General features: G+C 22.5%; 1 protein-coding gene across 7 annotated transcripts in view; it reads left to right on the top strand.

The window, feature by feature from the left end:
- The window catches only part of LOC107069923 (proton-coupled amino acid transporter 2), a 37,995-nt gene that overhangs the window by 807 nt on the left and 17,433 nt on the right, over nucleotides 1–19,755 (top strand). Inside the window, exons 2-5 of one of the 7 annotated variants that reach the window (XM_089177828.1) lie at nucleotides 33–186; nucleotides 773–896; nucleotides 974–1,127; nucleotides 16,738–16,823. In XM_089177828.1, coding sequence (XP_089033954.1) covers nucleotides 16,738–16,823 — 86 coding nt within the window. In that variant the 5' untranslated portion in view covers nucleotides 33–186; nucleotides 773–896; nucleotides 974–1,127. Of the gene's footprint in view, nucleotides 1–32; nucleotides 187–692; nucleotides 1,128–16,737; nucleotides 16,824–19,755 lie in introns of all 7 variants that reach the window. The other 6 variants (XM_015327939.2, XM_015327855.2, XM_015327768.2 and 3 more) reach the window with 6 other exon arrangements.

Here is a 19,755-nt window from a genome sequence, read left to right as displayed (position 1 = left end):
TTATTTAAATAATTGAATGATATTAATTTTAGGAACATCAGGGATGCATCATATTGTGTGGGGATGAATACAGCCGATGATGTCATCACAGTGGACAGATGATATCAAGGATGAAATAATTTTTATTTATCATATCGAGAGGGGAGAAAGAAAATAAAATTGATAAAACTAAATGATAATGGAGAAGTAAATATTATAATTATTCGATGTTAGATTAAATTCATAATACTAGAATATATATGTCATAAATATAATTCGTGTCAGATAACAAATGTGATTAATGTAAACAAGTAGTTTATTCTTTTGTAAACGTTGGTCATTAGATATTCGACGTGTAATCTATTAAAAAAGTATGAATCAGTTTAAGATTTCGTATTAATGGAAAATTTTCATAGAGATACCAATCGTTATGAATTGTGTCGATAATATTTACGTCATGTATCGAGTTTTAATTGAACCAATTAACTCTATTTTTATTTTCATTATCTTTCTACTTTTTGCAACAAATATTCTTTTGATTTTGACTTTTCTATTTTTTTGATGTAATATAATTTATTGTAAATTATCGTCATTATAATTGTACAAATATTAATTACAAACTTGTTAAAAATAATTGAAAAGTATAAACAATGTAGGATTAGATAAATATAATTGAAAAAAAAAGAGTAATTAATTTGATTTTTTTTTTTTAGGAGTGTGAAGGAGTGGGGGAAGGATTCACGGACTAAGGAGAATGGCAAAACAATGTTTTTCTTTCTTTATTCGTTCACAGGAGAATCGTCGTCTATTGCTGATGTTGCTGTTGGTGGTGCACATCGACCTGTCTTACCACTCTCGATGATGCCAAGAAACTGAATCGGAAACTCGAGCAGTTGCGAAGGTGCACGAATAAGAAAGTAAGGCGGGCTAATTGTAAGTATAGTGGTGTACGGTTTGCGCATCAGCTGTGCGTTCGTTTATTACTTTGGTTCAGTCTCACGGAAACATCCAAACGCGTGATACGTGGTTTTACGAGTAACGACGGCGGACGAGGACAATATCTTGCCGATATCCATGGGTTACCGGTTATTATATTATTCATTGAACAAAAACTTGGATTGAGAATTAAAACAGAAAAATAAACAAAGGTAAAATGATTACATTCTTTTTTTTAACAAAAAAATCACCCCACTCCTGTTTTTTATGTTTTTTTTTTATTGTCCATTGTATTTATTGATGTTTGTGGTTTTAAAATATTGAAAAAGAAAATATGAAATTATTTATTATTTATGTTAGAAATGGAAATAACAACAAACATGTTTTTGACAAAGAATTTTAATTGTTTTTTTCTTTTTTTTTTTTTAAATTAATTTGGCGCTCGTTCAAAGATTCCGAACGTTCATTGAAATGAACATCGATAGAATTGGATTTATGAAGTATGATGAAACGATATTATTGGCTATTAAAAAAAAAATATATATATATATATATATGTATGTATGTATGTATGTATATATATAATAAATAAAAAAAACAAGGATTATTATTTGTTCGTGCACTGATAAGATGATGATTATTATTCGAACAACTTTTTCTTTTCATTTTTACGTAATATTGCACGCTAATGAATTTCACAATTTATTTTATTTATATTTTTTTCTTATATTCATAATGAAAGATATTTTCCTACGATAATTCATACGCGTGTAAAAAAATAATTATTAACACAATTTGATTTTTGAATTCTGTTGTTCTTTTTCTAACACACTCAATTTCATTGAATAAAACATTCGTTTTCCGTTTTGACATAAGACGAGGAAGTTTTACTCTGTGTTTTACTGTTTGAGAGATAAGAAAACTCTTGTCTGACCAAATTCTTATTACATTTAACTAATCGTTTGAAAGAACTTTTTTGAATTTTGATATAGTGGAAAAACATCATGCGATACTTGAACGAAAAATTATAAATTATCATCATCATTATTATAATAATAATAAAATAATAATAATAATAATAATAATAATAATAATAATAATAATAATAATAATAATAATAATAATAATAATAATAATAAAGTAATAATAATAATAATAATAATAACAATAATAATAATAATAATAATAATTATTATTATTATTATTATTATATTATATAATTATTATAATTATATTTATTTTTTAAATATAATTATAATAATTTATATATATATTTTTTAATTATTTTATTTAATATAATTAATATAATTATTTTTATTTATTATATAATTATTATTATTATTATTATTATTATTATTATTATTATTATTATTAATTATATACTATTAGTATTATATTATTATTATATTATTTATTTATTATATTAAATAATATAGTAATATTATATATTATATTATATATTAAATTGTATATATAATATAGTAATATATTATATTAATATAATAATATATTATATAAATATATATGTATATATATATTTTAAAAATGTTATAGCATCTTTAATAATTAATAATTAATTATTAATTATATATAAATAATTTTTAAATACTTTACACGTTCCATTCTGTATAATAACAATAATAATAATAATAATAATAATAATAATAATAATAATAATAATAATAATATTTATTATTATTTATTATTTATATAATAATAATAATAATTATTATTATATTTTCCTGTATTATTCATATCAGTAAAAAAAAAGATAAAAAAAATAACAAATGTCTCGTTCATGTAAAATTTGCTAAAAGAAAAGAATAAAAATAAAAATAAAATGAAAAAGAAACTAAACCGAAAATTTGAAAGAAACTTTTGGTATGACCTAATATATTGGATGGGGGATGAGGGGAGGGGTTCGAGTGGGGTTAAGGTATGAATTAATTAAAGAAAAATTTTTTGTATTACGATAAAAGGTCTTCCAAGGATAACTACTCTAGCTAGTGTAGTATTAAATCACGCTAATGATTGCGAATTTATAGACACGTAAAGATAACTCAGCACGCGTCTTGTGTGCGCATGCGCGTGCGCGTGCACGCGGATGCGTGCGCACGCCTACGATTATGAAAAAAAGGAAAAAAGAAAGAAAAGAAAATAATTATCTTCTACTATACGTAGTTTGCGTTATTATTATTAATATTATTATTATTATTATTATTATTATTATTATTATTATTATTCAAAAACATAATATTTGCATAATAATTATACATATTATTATTGTCTCGATGATAATTCAAAATTGACTGATTATTATCATTATATGGGGTAGAAGGGGGTTATTGTGCGAATAAAAATGTTTGTTAGGATATTGGTTTTATTAATAATTTATTTGAGTAATTTATCAAATAATTAGAATAATAATAATAATAATAATAATAATAATAATAATAATAATAATAATATTAATAATTGTCTAATACTTATATAGTTGCTAATTGTTATTTTAATATATTATTTTATATAATATGGTAAAATATATATTTCAAAATAAATTTATATATATATATATATATATATATATAATATTATAAATTAAAATTATTATATATTATAAAATATATATTATGTAATAAAATTTAATAATTTAAAATATATATTTTAACATATTGTCATTTTAATTTTATAAAATACTTTTTATTTTTAAATATGATTTGATTTGATTTGATTAAATTTTATTTTATTTTATTTTATTAAAACGTACAATCACGTTTTTTGATTTCAATTTATGTTTTTAATACAAACTCACGTATAAATCATTTATGAAATTTTTTACCTTACTAAAACAGTAGGATGTCAGATAAAAAATAAAAAGAAAAAAATGTAAAAAAAGATATGTGCATTTAAAGATGATGTATATAAAAAATATATATAAAGAGTACCGTAACAGTCTGTTAAGAAAGGTTGTGTTTCTTATCGGTGATCATTTATATTTCGTTGAATGATACATCGTCATGTATAAAATGCCATGACAGTAATTTGATGTATCGGATAACAATTTATCGTTTAATTACACTTAACGAGTTAACTTCTTCTTATCAATATTGAGTGTCTACGTGTGTATACACTTTTTCTTTCTTTATTTATTTCACATATTAGTGAGATATTCCATTGACATGAGAGAGCAAAAAAAAAAAGAAAAAAAATGAGATAGAGATAGATAAAAAGAACTATACTATAATAAAATGATAATAAAACATATTTTATAATAATTTCGCGAAAGAGGATTAAAATCATGATAAAGATAATAATATGTGTACGTATGTATGTATGTGTGTATGTATGTATGTATGTGTTAGTTAAACGAATTAATAGTAATTTGTTTACTATTCGTACTTCATACTTTTATTTATTTATCGAATTATCAAACGATATGAAATATTCTAATCTTTCTAATTAAGATTATACGATTATTGTCTTTTGTAAACTTTGATTATGATAATACACACACACACACACACATATATATATATATATATATATATATATAATATAATTTTAATATAATATTATATTATGACGGTCAGTTTCAAGATCAAACCAAACATATACCACAATGATGAAAGTTGAGAACAGACCAATGTGATTCGTGGTTTGTGGTTTTAATAAAAAAAAAAAAAAAAAAAAAAAAAAAACTAACGGTGAATAACCGAACGAATTTCTTTTGTCGATTTAATTCCTTGAACAGGGAGGTGTTTGGGGTTGTGGTGGTGGGTTAAATGATTAATTTATTATCCTTGAACACAAAAGGCATTGCCAATATTTACCTTCGAAATTTGTTTTTTTTTTATTTACGATTCATATACTCGTTTTCCGGCTTTTTTACTTTTTATCTATATATATATATATATATATATGTTTGTCGTGTTTATTTAGAAAGTTGTGTGTATATGTTTAATAATAAAAAGAAAGAAAAAAAAAGAAATAAGTCCAGTATTAAAAAGATCAGATCAGATCAGATCAGAAGATCAAAGAATGAAAGAAAGAAAGAAAGATCGTGATCAAGAATATAATAATAATAATAATAATAATAATAATAATAATAATATGTAATTTATTATTTCTTATATTTTGTGAATTGAAAAAATCAATTCAACTTCTGAAATATAAAGTTCTATATATAGATATACACTTTTTTTTATTATTTTTTTTATATATTTATGTTTTCTATTATATTTATATTTTTTTTAAATATAATTATATTATCGTATTTTATTTATTTTTATTATATTTTATAATTTTTTGTTATATTAATATATTATTATATTTATATATTTTTTTTATATTAATAAAATATAGAAAAAAATATATAATAAATTTGTTTTTTTATTAATATTTTATTATATTTATGTTTTTTTATTGTATTTACCTTTTTTTTAAATATAATTATTTTGCGTATTTTATTTATTTTTATATTGAAAAAAATATATAAAAATTATATAAGATTGTTATATATATATATTTTTTGTTCATATTCAATTCGTGATATTATATTAATATATTTTTTTTTGTATTAATATTTTATTATTTTTTTTTATTATATTTTATATATATATTATTTTTGCTCATAATGTTTTTTCGTGTTATTCCCTTTTTCAATTGATGATTTGTGTTACGTTGAAAAGAAGAAAAACAAAAATTTAATCCAAGGTTATTTTTCGATTCGATAGAAAAAAAAGAAATCGTTTTGCGAAATGGCATTAATAAAAATCTTTTTTCTTTGCCTTTTTTTTTTTTACCTTGACTCCATTTGTCCTCGATTAAAAAACCTTCGATATGATGATCATGATGATTATTATTATCATCGTCATTGTACTACTTTCTTTTAATTATATTCTTCGTTTTCGCACAGAAAAACACATACATATAATAAATACTAAAACGTGTGAACGACCTAACACATACATAAACGATGTTCAAAACACGTTTGATTTTCTACTTTGGCATTGTCGTCATTTTCGTATTCGTCGTAGGCTTTTTTTGGCCTCGTTCAAAACGTGTTCCCCTTCTTCAAATCTTGTTTTTGTTGTTTGTTAGTTAAAGTACAGTTAGAATAGAGACAAATTATTCTAATATTACAAGATGTGATCAAAGATTTGCGTAAGAAAGATTTTTAATCTGTTTAATCGGGTGGGACGTATAAATATGTCAATCGTATTTCACGTATTTTACGAAATTTTACGTACTTTATATATAAATAAATGAAAGAATATATATTTCATAGTCCTTTCATTTATTTTAAGCATAAATAATAAATAAACAAATAAATATATAAAAAATAATAAATAAATAATAAAAAAAGTTACATAATTGAAAAGGAAATTCCACTGTAAATAGGTTAATAATAATCTGGTATTTTATTTTTATAACGATTGAATCAAATTTGTTTATTTTAACATCTTGCGCGCGCGCGCACACACACACACACACACACACACACGCGCGCGCGCGCGCGTTGTTTTTCCTGCAAAATCTTCCTTCCAGTTTTCATTTGATTTATTTTTTGACCAATTTTTCAAGATAATACAAGAAACATATTTTTTATTAACAATTGTGAAAAGAATTTGTATTGAATCTTGTCAAATAATTATTACAGCTGTAATAATAATATTAATAATAATATTTCTGTTAACGAATGATTAACTTTTTTTAAACAAATTTTTATTATTATTGCACATTTTTGTTTGTTTGATAAATGTGATCGAAAATATTCAAATTTAAATGTTAAATATATGTCTTTTTAGGATAAATAATATTATCGTTTATGTAATTGTTAATATATCTTTGTAAAACGAGTACTATACTTGTGTAAGATATTATGTAATTATTATTGTTATTATTATTATTATTATTATTATTATTATTATTATTATTATTATTATTATTATTATTATTATTATTATTTTTGTACAATCTTATCGATAAGATTGATTATGAATTATACACTTGTTTCGTATGTTACGATCAAAAATTTGATATGATATATATATATATATTGATCATCCTTAAGATTATTTCAATATAATTATTGCATTTTTTGATTCAATTAATTAATTATTAATATTATTTATAAATTTGATATGTTCAGTATTCTGTAGGGTAATACAAAAATTAAAAATATCAAATTAAATTACGTACGTAATTAATATTTTTTAAAAACTAGTTACAGAAAAACAAGAACAAAAAAGCAAACGTGAAACTTTAAGTATTATTATTTAAAATGTTGTTTAAATTTTCAAATATTTAAAAGAACGTATATTTATTTCTGATATCAAAATAAAAAATATATAATATAAAATATAATACAATATAAAAAATATACAAAATAAAACAAAATATATAATATAAAATACAATATAATATAAAAAATATGTAATATGAAAAAATATACAAAATACAAAAAATATATAATATAAAATATAATATAATATAAAAAATATATGATATTAAATATAATATAATATAAAAAAATGTACAAAATAAAAAACTATATAATATTAAATATAATATAATATAATAGATATAAAACAAAAAAACAAAAAAAAAACAAAGAAAAGAACCAAAAAAAAAAAAAAAGAAAAGATGAAATAAACTTCCAGTTGGATTGAATTATTATCCTAATAATCGTTTCGAATTTCCTAAATCGTATGAGACACGTGTAAAAAAAGATTAATAGTCTTTCTAAGGGGGGGCTGAGGGGGAATGACGAAGGTCATTGAAGATAATTTTTTCAAAATTTATTCTTATTTAAATATTGTCTCCTAATTTATAATCAAATTGTATATTTTATTATCGCTTTTTGTCTTTTTTTTTCCTTTTTTTTTTTTCTTAAAATTCCATTTCTCGTATTTATCACTTATTATTTGTATTTTGTATATATTTACAATTCAGTCTGTTGAAATCTACACCCACGTGTTTTTTAATACACGTATGTATTTATGTATGTATATATATATATATATATGTGTGTGTGTGTGTGTGTGTGTGTAATACGTAAGCGCCATTCGTTCAATGGCCTTTCATCATTGAGACACACCGATGATTTCATCCTAGATTATAATATGCCATCGTTGTAATTGAAATGAAACATAATACGGTGAATTTAATTCACATTCAACTGGCACATTACGTTATATATGAGTATACTAATAAATACATATATATATATTTATATATGCATATGTATATTAAGAGTAACCTTGGCAAGTGTGAGAAAGTTTCAACTTAAATAGTTAAAGATCATTCGAAGACCTTCAATCAGGGGGACACTTTTTTCAATGTGAGACCACTCATTTGCCAAATTGATTAACTTACAATACTTCAAAGTAGATACATATGTATGTATTCTATGTATTTGTATGTATTTGTATGTATTTGTATGTATTTGTATGTATATCTATATGGTGTTGTATTATTTATTATTTAAATGGTGAAGAATAATTGTTAGGATTTTGTAATGTTAAGTAGAATTATTAATATTTTGAAGGTTACTTGTTCATTTTTATATATATATAATTTCAGATTTTAATATATAATTTTAAATTTGCAATATATATATATATAAATTTAACTTTTCATTAAAAATTTTTTTAAATAATTCTTACTATTTAAAATTTTATTATATATAATATAATTAATTGTAATATATAATTTTAAATATACAATATAAATAATTTTAATATGTAATTTTAAATTTGATAATTTTAATAATTTAAAAAATATTATTACATATAATATAAACAATTTTAATATCAAATATAAATATTTTCTATATAATTTTTATTAATATAATTTTAAATATATAATATAAATAATTTTAATATATAATTTTAAATATGATAATTTTAATAATTTAAAAAATATTATTAAATATACAATATAATTAATTTTAATATAAAAAAATATAAAATTAAATAACACACCAATACATTAATCATAATTATAATATATATAACTTTTTAATTAATTTCTGATGATTAATTAAAATAATTTGTATCATTAAATGTGTATCTAATTACTTGCAAATTATAATAATTTGTCTTTATATTATTTGATTATAATTTTTTATTTTTATTTTTATTCATCGATTATAAATTATCTTGAAAAATAGGTGATGATTTACAACGTAGTAAAAAAGAAAAACGTAAAATTTATTTCAATTATGATATACATTTTTATCTTGATATTCATTTCAATTAACGCGAAAAATTTGTTGATTTTCGTATGTGCAAAAAAAAATTTCGTACGATTGAACACACACATTATCTATGTTTTTTTTTTAAATTTTTGTCAATTAATTAATTAATTAATTAATTAAGTGTACATTATCAGACAACAATTCAATTATTTACAAAAGTATTATTTGATACATTTTATTATTCAATTTTATTTCATACGAAATATAAAAAAAATGTTCTTTGTGTTTTACTCTGATTTTTTCTCTTCTTTTTTTCTTTTTTCTCTTCCTATTTTAATTCTTTTTTTTTCTTTTTATGAAGTTATTCGTTACAGAGTTTAGAGTTACATTTTATGAGATTTATTTCACGTATAAGAAGACACACAGAGGGACGTATTCATAAATGAGCTTATATACGAGACGAGCATGCGAATTATGCTTGTGGCTTTAGCATTGATTTTTTTTTCTTTCCTTTTTTTCTTTCTACTTTTAAAACATCAAACGTACGTACGTATGTGTATTATTATTATTATTATTATTATTATAGAAAAAAATGATCGCGTGATTTTTCACAAATTAGCGTGAAGATTTTTAACATTGAATTTAACATATATTTTTTTGTATTCTTTTTCTTTCAAGGTTAATTAGTAAAACAGATTTACATCTTTTCTTTTTTTATCATTTTCTTATAAACTTGAAAACCTATTATTATTATTATTATTATTATTTTTTTTTAATTGACACCAATTATTTTTATTTATTATAAGAAATATTAAACATATATGTGTGTGTGTTAATAATATATCTAGTAATATATATACAATTATATAATAATAACAATAGTAATAATATATATATATATATATATATAATTATATAATTATTTTATTATTTTTATTTTTTTATTAATTATTTATTAATTATTTTATATTATTTATATAATATCTAATATAATTGTATATAATTAAATAATAATATATTTATTTATTATATAATATTAATTATGCATTTATTATATTATTATATATAATTTTAAAACTAATTATATTATATATATTATTATTATATTATTATATAATATATATAATAATAATATATATAATTAATAGTATATAATAATAATCTAATTATTTTTTATTATATAATATAATTATAATATAATATAAAATAATATAAAATATAATTATAATTTAATTATAGAAGAAGAAGTTTATTTCAGGTATACCCTTTTAGGGTGTTTACCCCGAAGGCTCCCCCTACATGTTCATTCCCCTTAACAATATACTAATTCTAATTATGCCCTAATATAATATTAGATATTAATATTAACAATATAAAAACAATATAAAACAATATAAACAACATTAAACAATATACCACATTTAGTAACTATGGAGACTATATAAAACTATAACATATATATACATCATTTAACTTATGTGTTCTATTCCTTACATTCTATTTCCTTATATGTCTAATTGTTCCACTCACACTCTATTTTCTCGTTCCCCCTTCCCCCCTATCTTGGCCCATTTTCCTGGCCAGCCTTTCGAAATTTCTTATATATGCACACAGCTGGGGCACCGGTTCCCCCTTCAGCGCCATTTCTACTCTTCTATCTATTTCTTCGCCGCCCCTCTCCCCGATCCACTTCTCTAGGTTCTCCACTACTGCTTTTCCCATTTTTTCCTTTATTTTCCCGCATCTACATATGTGCCCCACGTTCTCTGGCTCTCTTCCGCAAATCCTACATCTTACGTCACTGTATCCCTTATTGCCCTCCTTTCCCACATTCCCGCACCTGAGTCTCGCCCAGGTTTCCTTCATTCCTGCTGTTAAATTCCCCTTTTCCCAGTATTTCTCTACTTCTATTGATTGTTTCCTATTTTTGTATTGCTTACAATACGTCGATTGGTCAATTTTGATCCAGTCTTGTTTCCTGGTCTATCCTTGTTTTCTTTGCCCTTTCTATTATCTTCTTCACTCCCTCTCGATCGCCATTTGCAATCGCTCTCCACAAACCTCCTTCGCCAACTTCCTCCATTGCTTCTTGGACTTTTCTTCCCCATTTCGTTGGGTTTCTATTAAGAGCTCCCCTCGCTTCCTCTTTTAAGACATTTTCTTGGCCATCTTTCTTCTCCCATTTTCATTATTTCTACTAAATAGTTACCCGCTCTTTTCCATATTTCTGTCGTCACGCTTCTACGTCCCGATTCCATCCTCCATATGTAGTTCGGTGTATTACTACTCAAGCCCATCGCCATCTTAGTGTACCCTCCCTGTAACCTCTCTGCCGCCTCTCTTCTCTTCCACCCCCACACCTCACTTCCGTATATCAATCCACTTCTGACTATAGCGTCCATTATAATTTAATTATATTATATAATTAAAAATAATTATATTATTATTATTTAATTAACTTTAATGAGTTTAATGATAGATATATATCAACATATATATATTTTATAATAATTTATTAAAATAATAATAATACTTGTAATGTTTTATATGAAAATTTAAAATAGATTTAAAGTTAAAAGAATTTCTAAGAAACTCACTTGTATGGAAAGATTTTTCTTTTTTTTATTTATTTTTTTCATATCTTATCTCTTTTCTCCTTTCACCTTTCTTTAAAGATACATTTACGTGTAACACCTTTATAGGGTGAACCAATAAATTGACTATCTAAAACAGGGGTACTCAACCTTTTTCTATCAATGATTTTGATGTGAATTTTAATTTTATTTTATTATTATAACATTTAATATCATTTATATATGTGCCCATAATTATGAAAGTGGTCTGAATCATATATCTCTTTTTTCGATATATTTAAAGATTTATACTTGAACATTATATGAATTCTACACAATATTGAAATAACAAACATTACCTAACGATTCATTTTTGATAATATCGTGAAAATTACATTGAATTTATTTAGTTTATAATAATGTAGTGCGTAATAACTGATAAACTCATTTTTTTGTTAATTTTGACTTAGACCATTTTCATAATTATGGGCACATATTACGTAAGAATTTTTTAATAATTTTAAAATGGAGTATTAAAAATAATAATTCATAATATAAGAAATAATTTTTTATTCATTCTTAAAACAACGTTTATTATATATATTTATTTATTTATTTTTATTTATTTAATACGAGTTATTTGAGATAGTAAAATTTGTATTGATTTATCCTATAAAATATTTCTATTATACGACTATATCATTTCTGAATTCTAAGATAATGATTGATTACATTTTTATTGGCAATAATTATCAGCTGATTGGTAAAATAAAAATAAAAGTAAAAAAATGAAAGAAAATATTTTACGATCCGATTACAAATATAATAAATCGATTGAAAGTACTTAAAGTTGTAAAAAAAAAAAAAAAGAAAAGATGTAAATCGTATTCGATTATCGATAAAATAAATCTACGATTGATTAATATATAAATGATAATTTTAAAAATAACTTTATTCCATAGCTCTTCCTTAATAATCGATGATCATTTGAAAGTAATAAAAAAGAAAAAGAAAAAGAAGTAGAAGAAGAAATTCATTCGAAATAATTTCGCATGTGTTACACGTCGATAGAATGTTGACTTGCACTTTGTTAAAAAGCACGTGACCGAGCGAATGAACGATAAATAATTTCTAACCGGTTTATATTATTATATCGAAGTCTGAATTGCGTGCACGTGCTTACGTTATAATCTTTTATCATTGTCATTAATACTTCTATCATTACCAAAATTAAAATATTTCATTAAAATTCTTCTTTTTGCAAAAGATTAAATTCTTTTTTAATTAAAATTGTATTTTAGAAAAATATTATTTTATCAATTTGACTAAAACAAAATTTGTACTTATTTATATATATATATATATAATATAAATTATATAATTTAGTTTAAAAATTATAAAAATAAAATAAAAAAATAAATAATATAAAATAAAATAAATATAAAATTTATAAAATAATTTTTTATCTTATGAATGTTGTAAAATTTAATTTTTTAACATTTATATATTAATATTATTATTATATATTTAAATTTAGTTTTTTATAAATATACATATATTATTTTTTTATATTATAAATATAATTTATATTAATATTTTTATATTAATTTTATTATATATATATATATTTATTGTATTTTTTTTAAATTATAAATATAATTTATATTAACATTTTTATATTAATTTTTCTACATATTTTTTTATATTTTATTTTATTTCATAAAAATATAATAAAATTGAAACATATGTATAAATGATATTGAAATGAATTTGTTTCCTATAAAAAATTTTCCATTACATACTTTATCTCTTCATACATATACATATATATATATATATATCTATATATTTACATATATAGATATATGTATTTATTTATTGCATCTATATATCTCATATGCCTATTCATAATAATTACGCAATTAATCATTTTTTATCACATTTCCAAGGATTTGTGAGAAAGAATATATTCTTTTTTATGGTTAAATCTTTATCTCTTACTTGAAATTTTTATTCTATATTAGAAAAAACAAAATATCTATGCTAACACATAATAATATTTATCTACAAATACGATTTTAACATTATATAATTTTTCTTTTATTTTTTTTTATCTCATTTCTATCACTCTTTTTATTTTTAAATTTATGAGATAAAAAATAATTAACCATGATTATTATATATATACATATATTAGAGTGGGTCAAAAAAATGACTTTTTTTTTTTTTCAAGTGCCACGGAAAAATGGGTTGCTAGACACCTTAAAACAATTCTCACCAAATATGAGCTCTTAATTTTAATAGGAAGATCCTCCGCATCGCAGTTTTTTATTTTTTTTTTTCAGTCCAATAGATTAAAATTCATACCTCATTATTTATTGATTGTACAGAAAAATGTTCTAGACGAATTTTGTAGGAAATTTAATGCTCTACAAAAAAGGTATCTTATATTTTTTCCGTAAACCTCATTATTTGAATGATATTGAAGATTTAAATTTGATGATTTTTAGACAAATTTCATTTTTGTTTATGAATTTTATAACTCGGCAATAAATAACTATAAAAAGTGCTCAATACAAATTTTTTTAGGAAATTAATTGCTCTATAAAAATGGTGTCTTATGTTTTGGCGATTAAATTAAGCGTTCAAAAGATATTCAGAGACAAAAATCAGTACACATGAAAGTTTGATGATGATGATATATATATATATATATATATTTTTCTTTTGTTTTGTTTTTTTCCTTAACACTTTGTTGACTGGTCTCGAGTTAACTCGTGTTTCTGTGGCCGAACGTTGCCGACTAGTCACGAGTTAACTCGTCGTGATGCGCTTTTCTTTGGCATCACGCTATTTAAAATGAAATCGCAAAGAAAATAAATATTACAATAGTGGCAAATTTTTTTGGGTACTTACGTATTAGCGCCACCGCAGCAAAATTCGCAGCAATCTACACCTTAGGTTGTTGCTACAAATCATAAAATAAAAAACTGTATTTAAAATCAAAACACTTTCAAAATTCAAAACATTTTATTTATAAAAAGTAGTCAATCGAATTTCGATGGAAAATGGGCCGATATAGAATTTAACGTAGACTCAAAACAGTCGCTATTTTCTTTCACCTGATGCTGTCGCCATAACCCTGACGAAACCCTGACGAAACTCTGACGTAACCATGACGGTTTCTGTGTGCCAGCAACAAGGTTGTTGTGTGCGAACAACAAGATTACTCTTTATTGGCGCATTAGCGAAATTTTTGCTGCGGTGGCGTTAATACGTAAGTACCTTTTTTGTACTATTGTTATACTGTTTATCATACCAAGAAGAAGTACTCAAAGTCTAATAATAAGTAAAATTTATTAACCCCTTGACTACGCGATATTTGACAATTTCGCTTGCCATAAGAAACAAGAAAATCGGTCGCGCGCTGTGTCATTCAACTGTTCCTCTGTTTCAACCCGCTTGTTTAAAACACATATTCTTTACCACGAGTCAGACTCGTGGTATTCGCTTTTGGCACAAATTCTTTACCACTAGTCAGACTCGTTGTGCTAGCTTATGGCAAAATTCTTTACCACGAATCAGACTCGTGATAATAAGTTAAGGGGTTAAAAATTACTTATATTGTGTATACTTTTCAATTCAGTTACGATATAATAGCCGGTGACATGAGTTAAATTCTTAAAAAAAAATAGCCGGTTAACAAAGTGTTAAAATATTACATCTTGGCATTGATATTAATCTGTTACAAATCCTTCCTATTAGATTTTTATAGTACACACATATTTATTTACTTACTTGATTATCTATTCCCTTTCCTATCTACAATACATACATATATGTATACATGTTTTGTATAACATATGATGTGTATCAAATATATATACATATATATTATAGATATTTGTACATAAATACGTACAACTGTAAGAACTGATAGCAATTCGTGACTAACAATGGAATATTACCAAGGAAAAAGAGTCAAGATCTAACTTAGAATCTACGTCAATAGATGTTCGGTCACGTTTCCGTGAGAAACCGGATCGTGAGTCCTTAGTTGAACTCTTTATGACCCCGATTTGATAAAACATAGTCGGAGGAAAGTAAATGGTACTGTGCACAGATACACTTATCAAACACACACATGGAACACACACATGGACACACACATGGAACACGCACATGGAACAAACACATGGAAAACACACATGGAACACACACATGAAAGACACACACATGGAACCCACACATGGAACACACAGATAAAACACACACATGGAAGAGATACATGAAACACACATCATGCTCCTATAAATCATACATCTATTATTGTACAAATTGTATATCTATATATATATATTTCTACATATGAGAAAAATAATGATACATATATACATAGGTACACACATATGTAAAAATCTTACTAACATATACAATCATTCTTATATGTTCATAAGTAAACAATATGTATGTATACATATCAGTATACAATGAGTATGTATAGAAACATACTCATTTATATACATATATGTATTTAAGTGTGTATATATATTTGTTGCAATAATATTATAAATAAAGTTGAGTATAAGAAAAGTAATAAAATGTTAAATATCAAAATGTTCATTTAAAATTAAAAATTAATAATGCAAAGTATGCCAAAAGTTAGATTATTTTATACTATATTGTAATATGTCAAATATTTTGTCAATCCTTTGGTACGAGAATAATGACAGTCGACAAAAAAGCTGTCGAAATGGTTGAAAGATGTCATTTTCTTTTCTTGGCATTGTTTACTAATCTTTGGCATGTATTTACATACATATATATATATACACAAATACATTGTATTATATTTATATGTTCATTCATTGAATCGTAGAAGGTATTTTTATTAATATTACATATATTACATACGTTAATTGATTAATATATATGTATATGTGTGTGTATTTATGTGTATTTATCTATAATGATTAAATCTTATTTTATAAGGATTTCTTATGTTGTTTAATTATTGTTAATTAATGAAAAATGTTTGTTTTATTTTAGATGGAATTACATAGCAGTCCGGGCGTAACGTCATCGAAAAAAATTTCCGTTCATGGTGATGAGACAGCATTCAAGGAATCTCTTGGGTAAGTAGTAATGTATTTATTTATTTTTTTTTTTATTAATATGAAAAAATATAAAGAGAAATGCATATCAATTATTTTCTTGTATGGTTAGTATTATATTTTTTTTTTTAAATGTAAAAACATTAATTTATTATTTATTATTTATTAATATATAATAATTATTATATATTATTATAAAATAATTATAATAATTTTCTATAATTTTTTTACATATTATTTTATATATATTTTTTATATGTTACAATAAATTATATATATTATATATATTATATATATTAAAAATATTAAATATTAAAAATAGGATTTTATATAAATTTATTTTGTAGAATAATATATAATAAATTTAAAATAAAAAATATTAAATAAATAATATACTAATAAATTTATATATAAGAAAATATAAAATTATAATTTTTAATATATATATATATATATATATATATATATATATATATATATATGTTTTCTTTTTAAATTGCGTATCCGATCGATGATAGATAAAACAGAAAAAAAAAATAAAAAAAAAATAGAATAGAAAAAAATAAAAACAAAAATCTAAAACAACAAGGTTTGATCAACCGATCGAATTGTTTTGGTATCTTTCCATGAATTTATCTGTTAAAGGAAATTTTCTAAGATCGTTGTTTGTACAAGAAACGAACATAAATATATATGTATATATATATAAAGGCAATTTGATAATTCTCATTGGCCTCATTTCATGATAAAGTTAATAAGTAATTATCGCTACTATTCAAACTAATTAATATTATTAAAAAAAAAAGGGCACATGTCATTAATCAAAATACAGAAAATCTTTTATCGAGACCAAATTTTTTTTTTAATGGTTATTTCAATACAAAAAACATTTTGTAATAAAGTTGAGTAAGAATATAATAGGAAAAAATTTAACAATTTTTTTTTTATCATCAAATAGAATATCTAATTTATATCCAATGGAATTTTATAATATTTGTCAACATTTACAGAAAAAAAATAAAAATAAAAGAAAATAAAATTAATCACAACACATTAATTTTCTATCATTCTCTCATATTAATTTAATATCATCAGATAATTATTATTATTAAATGTGTTTAAATTATAAGAGTTCAATTCAAATCTAATTAAAGATAATTTCTTTGTAAACTCTTTTGAGTTTTTTTCAAGTTTAATTAATTTTTGACGATAATCAATAATATCAAAGTATGTGAAAAATTTATCGATTTATTATCAAACATAAAATTTACTTTGATTTTTGATAACGAGTTTTTTTTTTTTATTTCTCGACGTATTATTTGATCAGATGTATTTAATTTATTTGAAGTATTAGTTTAAATATCTTGTCAAAAAGAATATGAATAATTATTATCAGAATATTTAGAAAGATATAATACTTTAATACAACTGATTAAATATTTTATTAAAAGATGATACGCATTAACTTATAATTAGAGAATATTATTTGAATTATTTGTTTGTTTAAATAAACTTAATTAAACCCAAAAGATTAGGCTTGTAAATTTAAGATATTGCGTTTAAATAATAAAAGTATAATTTATTTTACAAAAGAATGTTTTGAATCTTTTTATATTACTAGGGGTGCTCCGCCACCCGTTAGTGTGGCTCACAATAAGTCCGATACACACGTCTTTAAGTCAACGAATTACCTTATACCGCCATCTGTTAGAATCTTATCGAACTAACAGAAATAATCATGACTCTTTGTTAATAAATAAATAATTCGCAATAAAATAATATTTCGATTATAAATTGAGATATAAACTATCTTATCTTTCAAGTTGGATAAAACTGCACACAGTGTGCAAAATTTTATTAAAATCGGTTTAGTAGTTTTGAAGTCCATTGCGGACAAACAACGTGACGCGTAATTTATATATATTAAGATTAGATCTAGTCATAAGTAACTTCCGATGCGGCTATGCAGAATCTATTTTTCGCATTTCCCTACTATAAGTCATCGAAACAAACGGATTTTCAATATCACTATATAGATAAGAATTCAGTTAGTCTTCTGTTAACTTTTTTATGCGGTCAATGTTACATTTAACAGTTTTTCTTAACCACTGAAATGGATAGTAAAAAGTGCATATTCGATATGTAATGCTTTAAAAATTGAAACAAGGCAATAGCACTAAAGTGGAAACTGAAAAAATATGCAGCGTATACAGTGCAGGACTGATAACTGATAGGGCAGTCAAAAATTGGTTTGTAAAATTCCGTTCTGGAGATACGATCTTAAAAGATGAACCGAGTGCAGGATGTATTTCTGACTTTGACGAACCTTTTAAAGGTAATATTGGAGCAAAATCCAATAGATACGTTCAACAATTGTAAAGATTGCAAAAAAAACTCCATGAAAAGTGTCTTGTACTTATCAGTCGCAGAAACGTCATTCTTTGTCTCATAAAAAACGAAAGTTATTTATGACTCGACTTAATGTATATATTTACATTTATCAACTAAGTCATTTTATTTAAATATAGTTCTAAAACATATATATGTATATATATATATATAGAAACAGTCACTAGAGGTAAGTATGTAAGTAAAAGGAAGTTTACCTTGAAAAGTTAAAGTAAATGTGCGAAGTAACGTGCATGAAACACTCTTGCTAAATGTATTTCGTTTTATATCGTACACTTTCACTTTGTCGTATTAACTTGGATTCTTAAGTTTTATGCCTTTAAAAAGTAAATAAACGAAGGCCTTGTTTGTTTGTTTCTTTCTTTTTTTGATATTTCTATATGATTAAGTTTTATTACATTTATTATTACGACAAAGAAATATCTCTTATATTATATATATATTAGGGTGGGTCAAAAAAATGACTTATTTTTTTTTCAAGTGCCACGCAAAAATGGGTTCCTAGACACCTTAAAAAAATTCTCACCCAATATAAGCTCTTAAT

This window comes from Polistes dominula, unplaced genomic scaffold (genome assembly GCF_049000335.1).
Source record: "Polistes dominula isolate Pdom_NZ unplaced genomic scaffold, Pdom_raw_medaka contig_373, whole genome shotgun sequence".
Classification (NCBI taxonomy): domain Eukaryota; kingdom Metazoa; phylum Arthropoda; class Insecta; order Hymenoptera; family Vespidae; genus Polistes; species Polistes dominula.
Note: the sequence above shows the minus strand (reverse complement) of the source record. Positions and strands in the feature narration are given on the sequence as shown.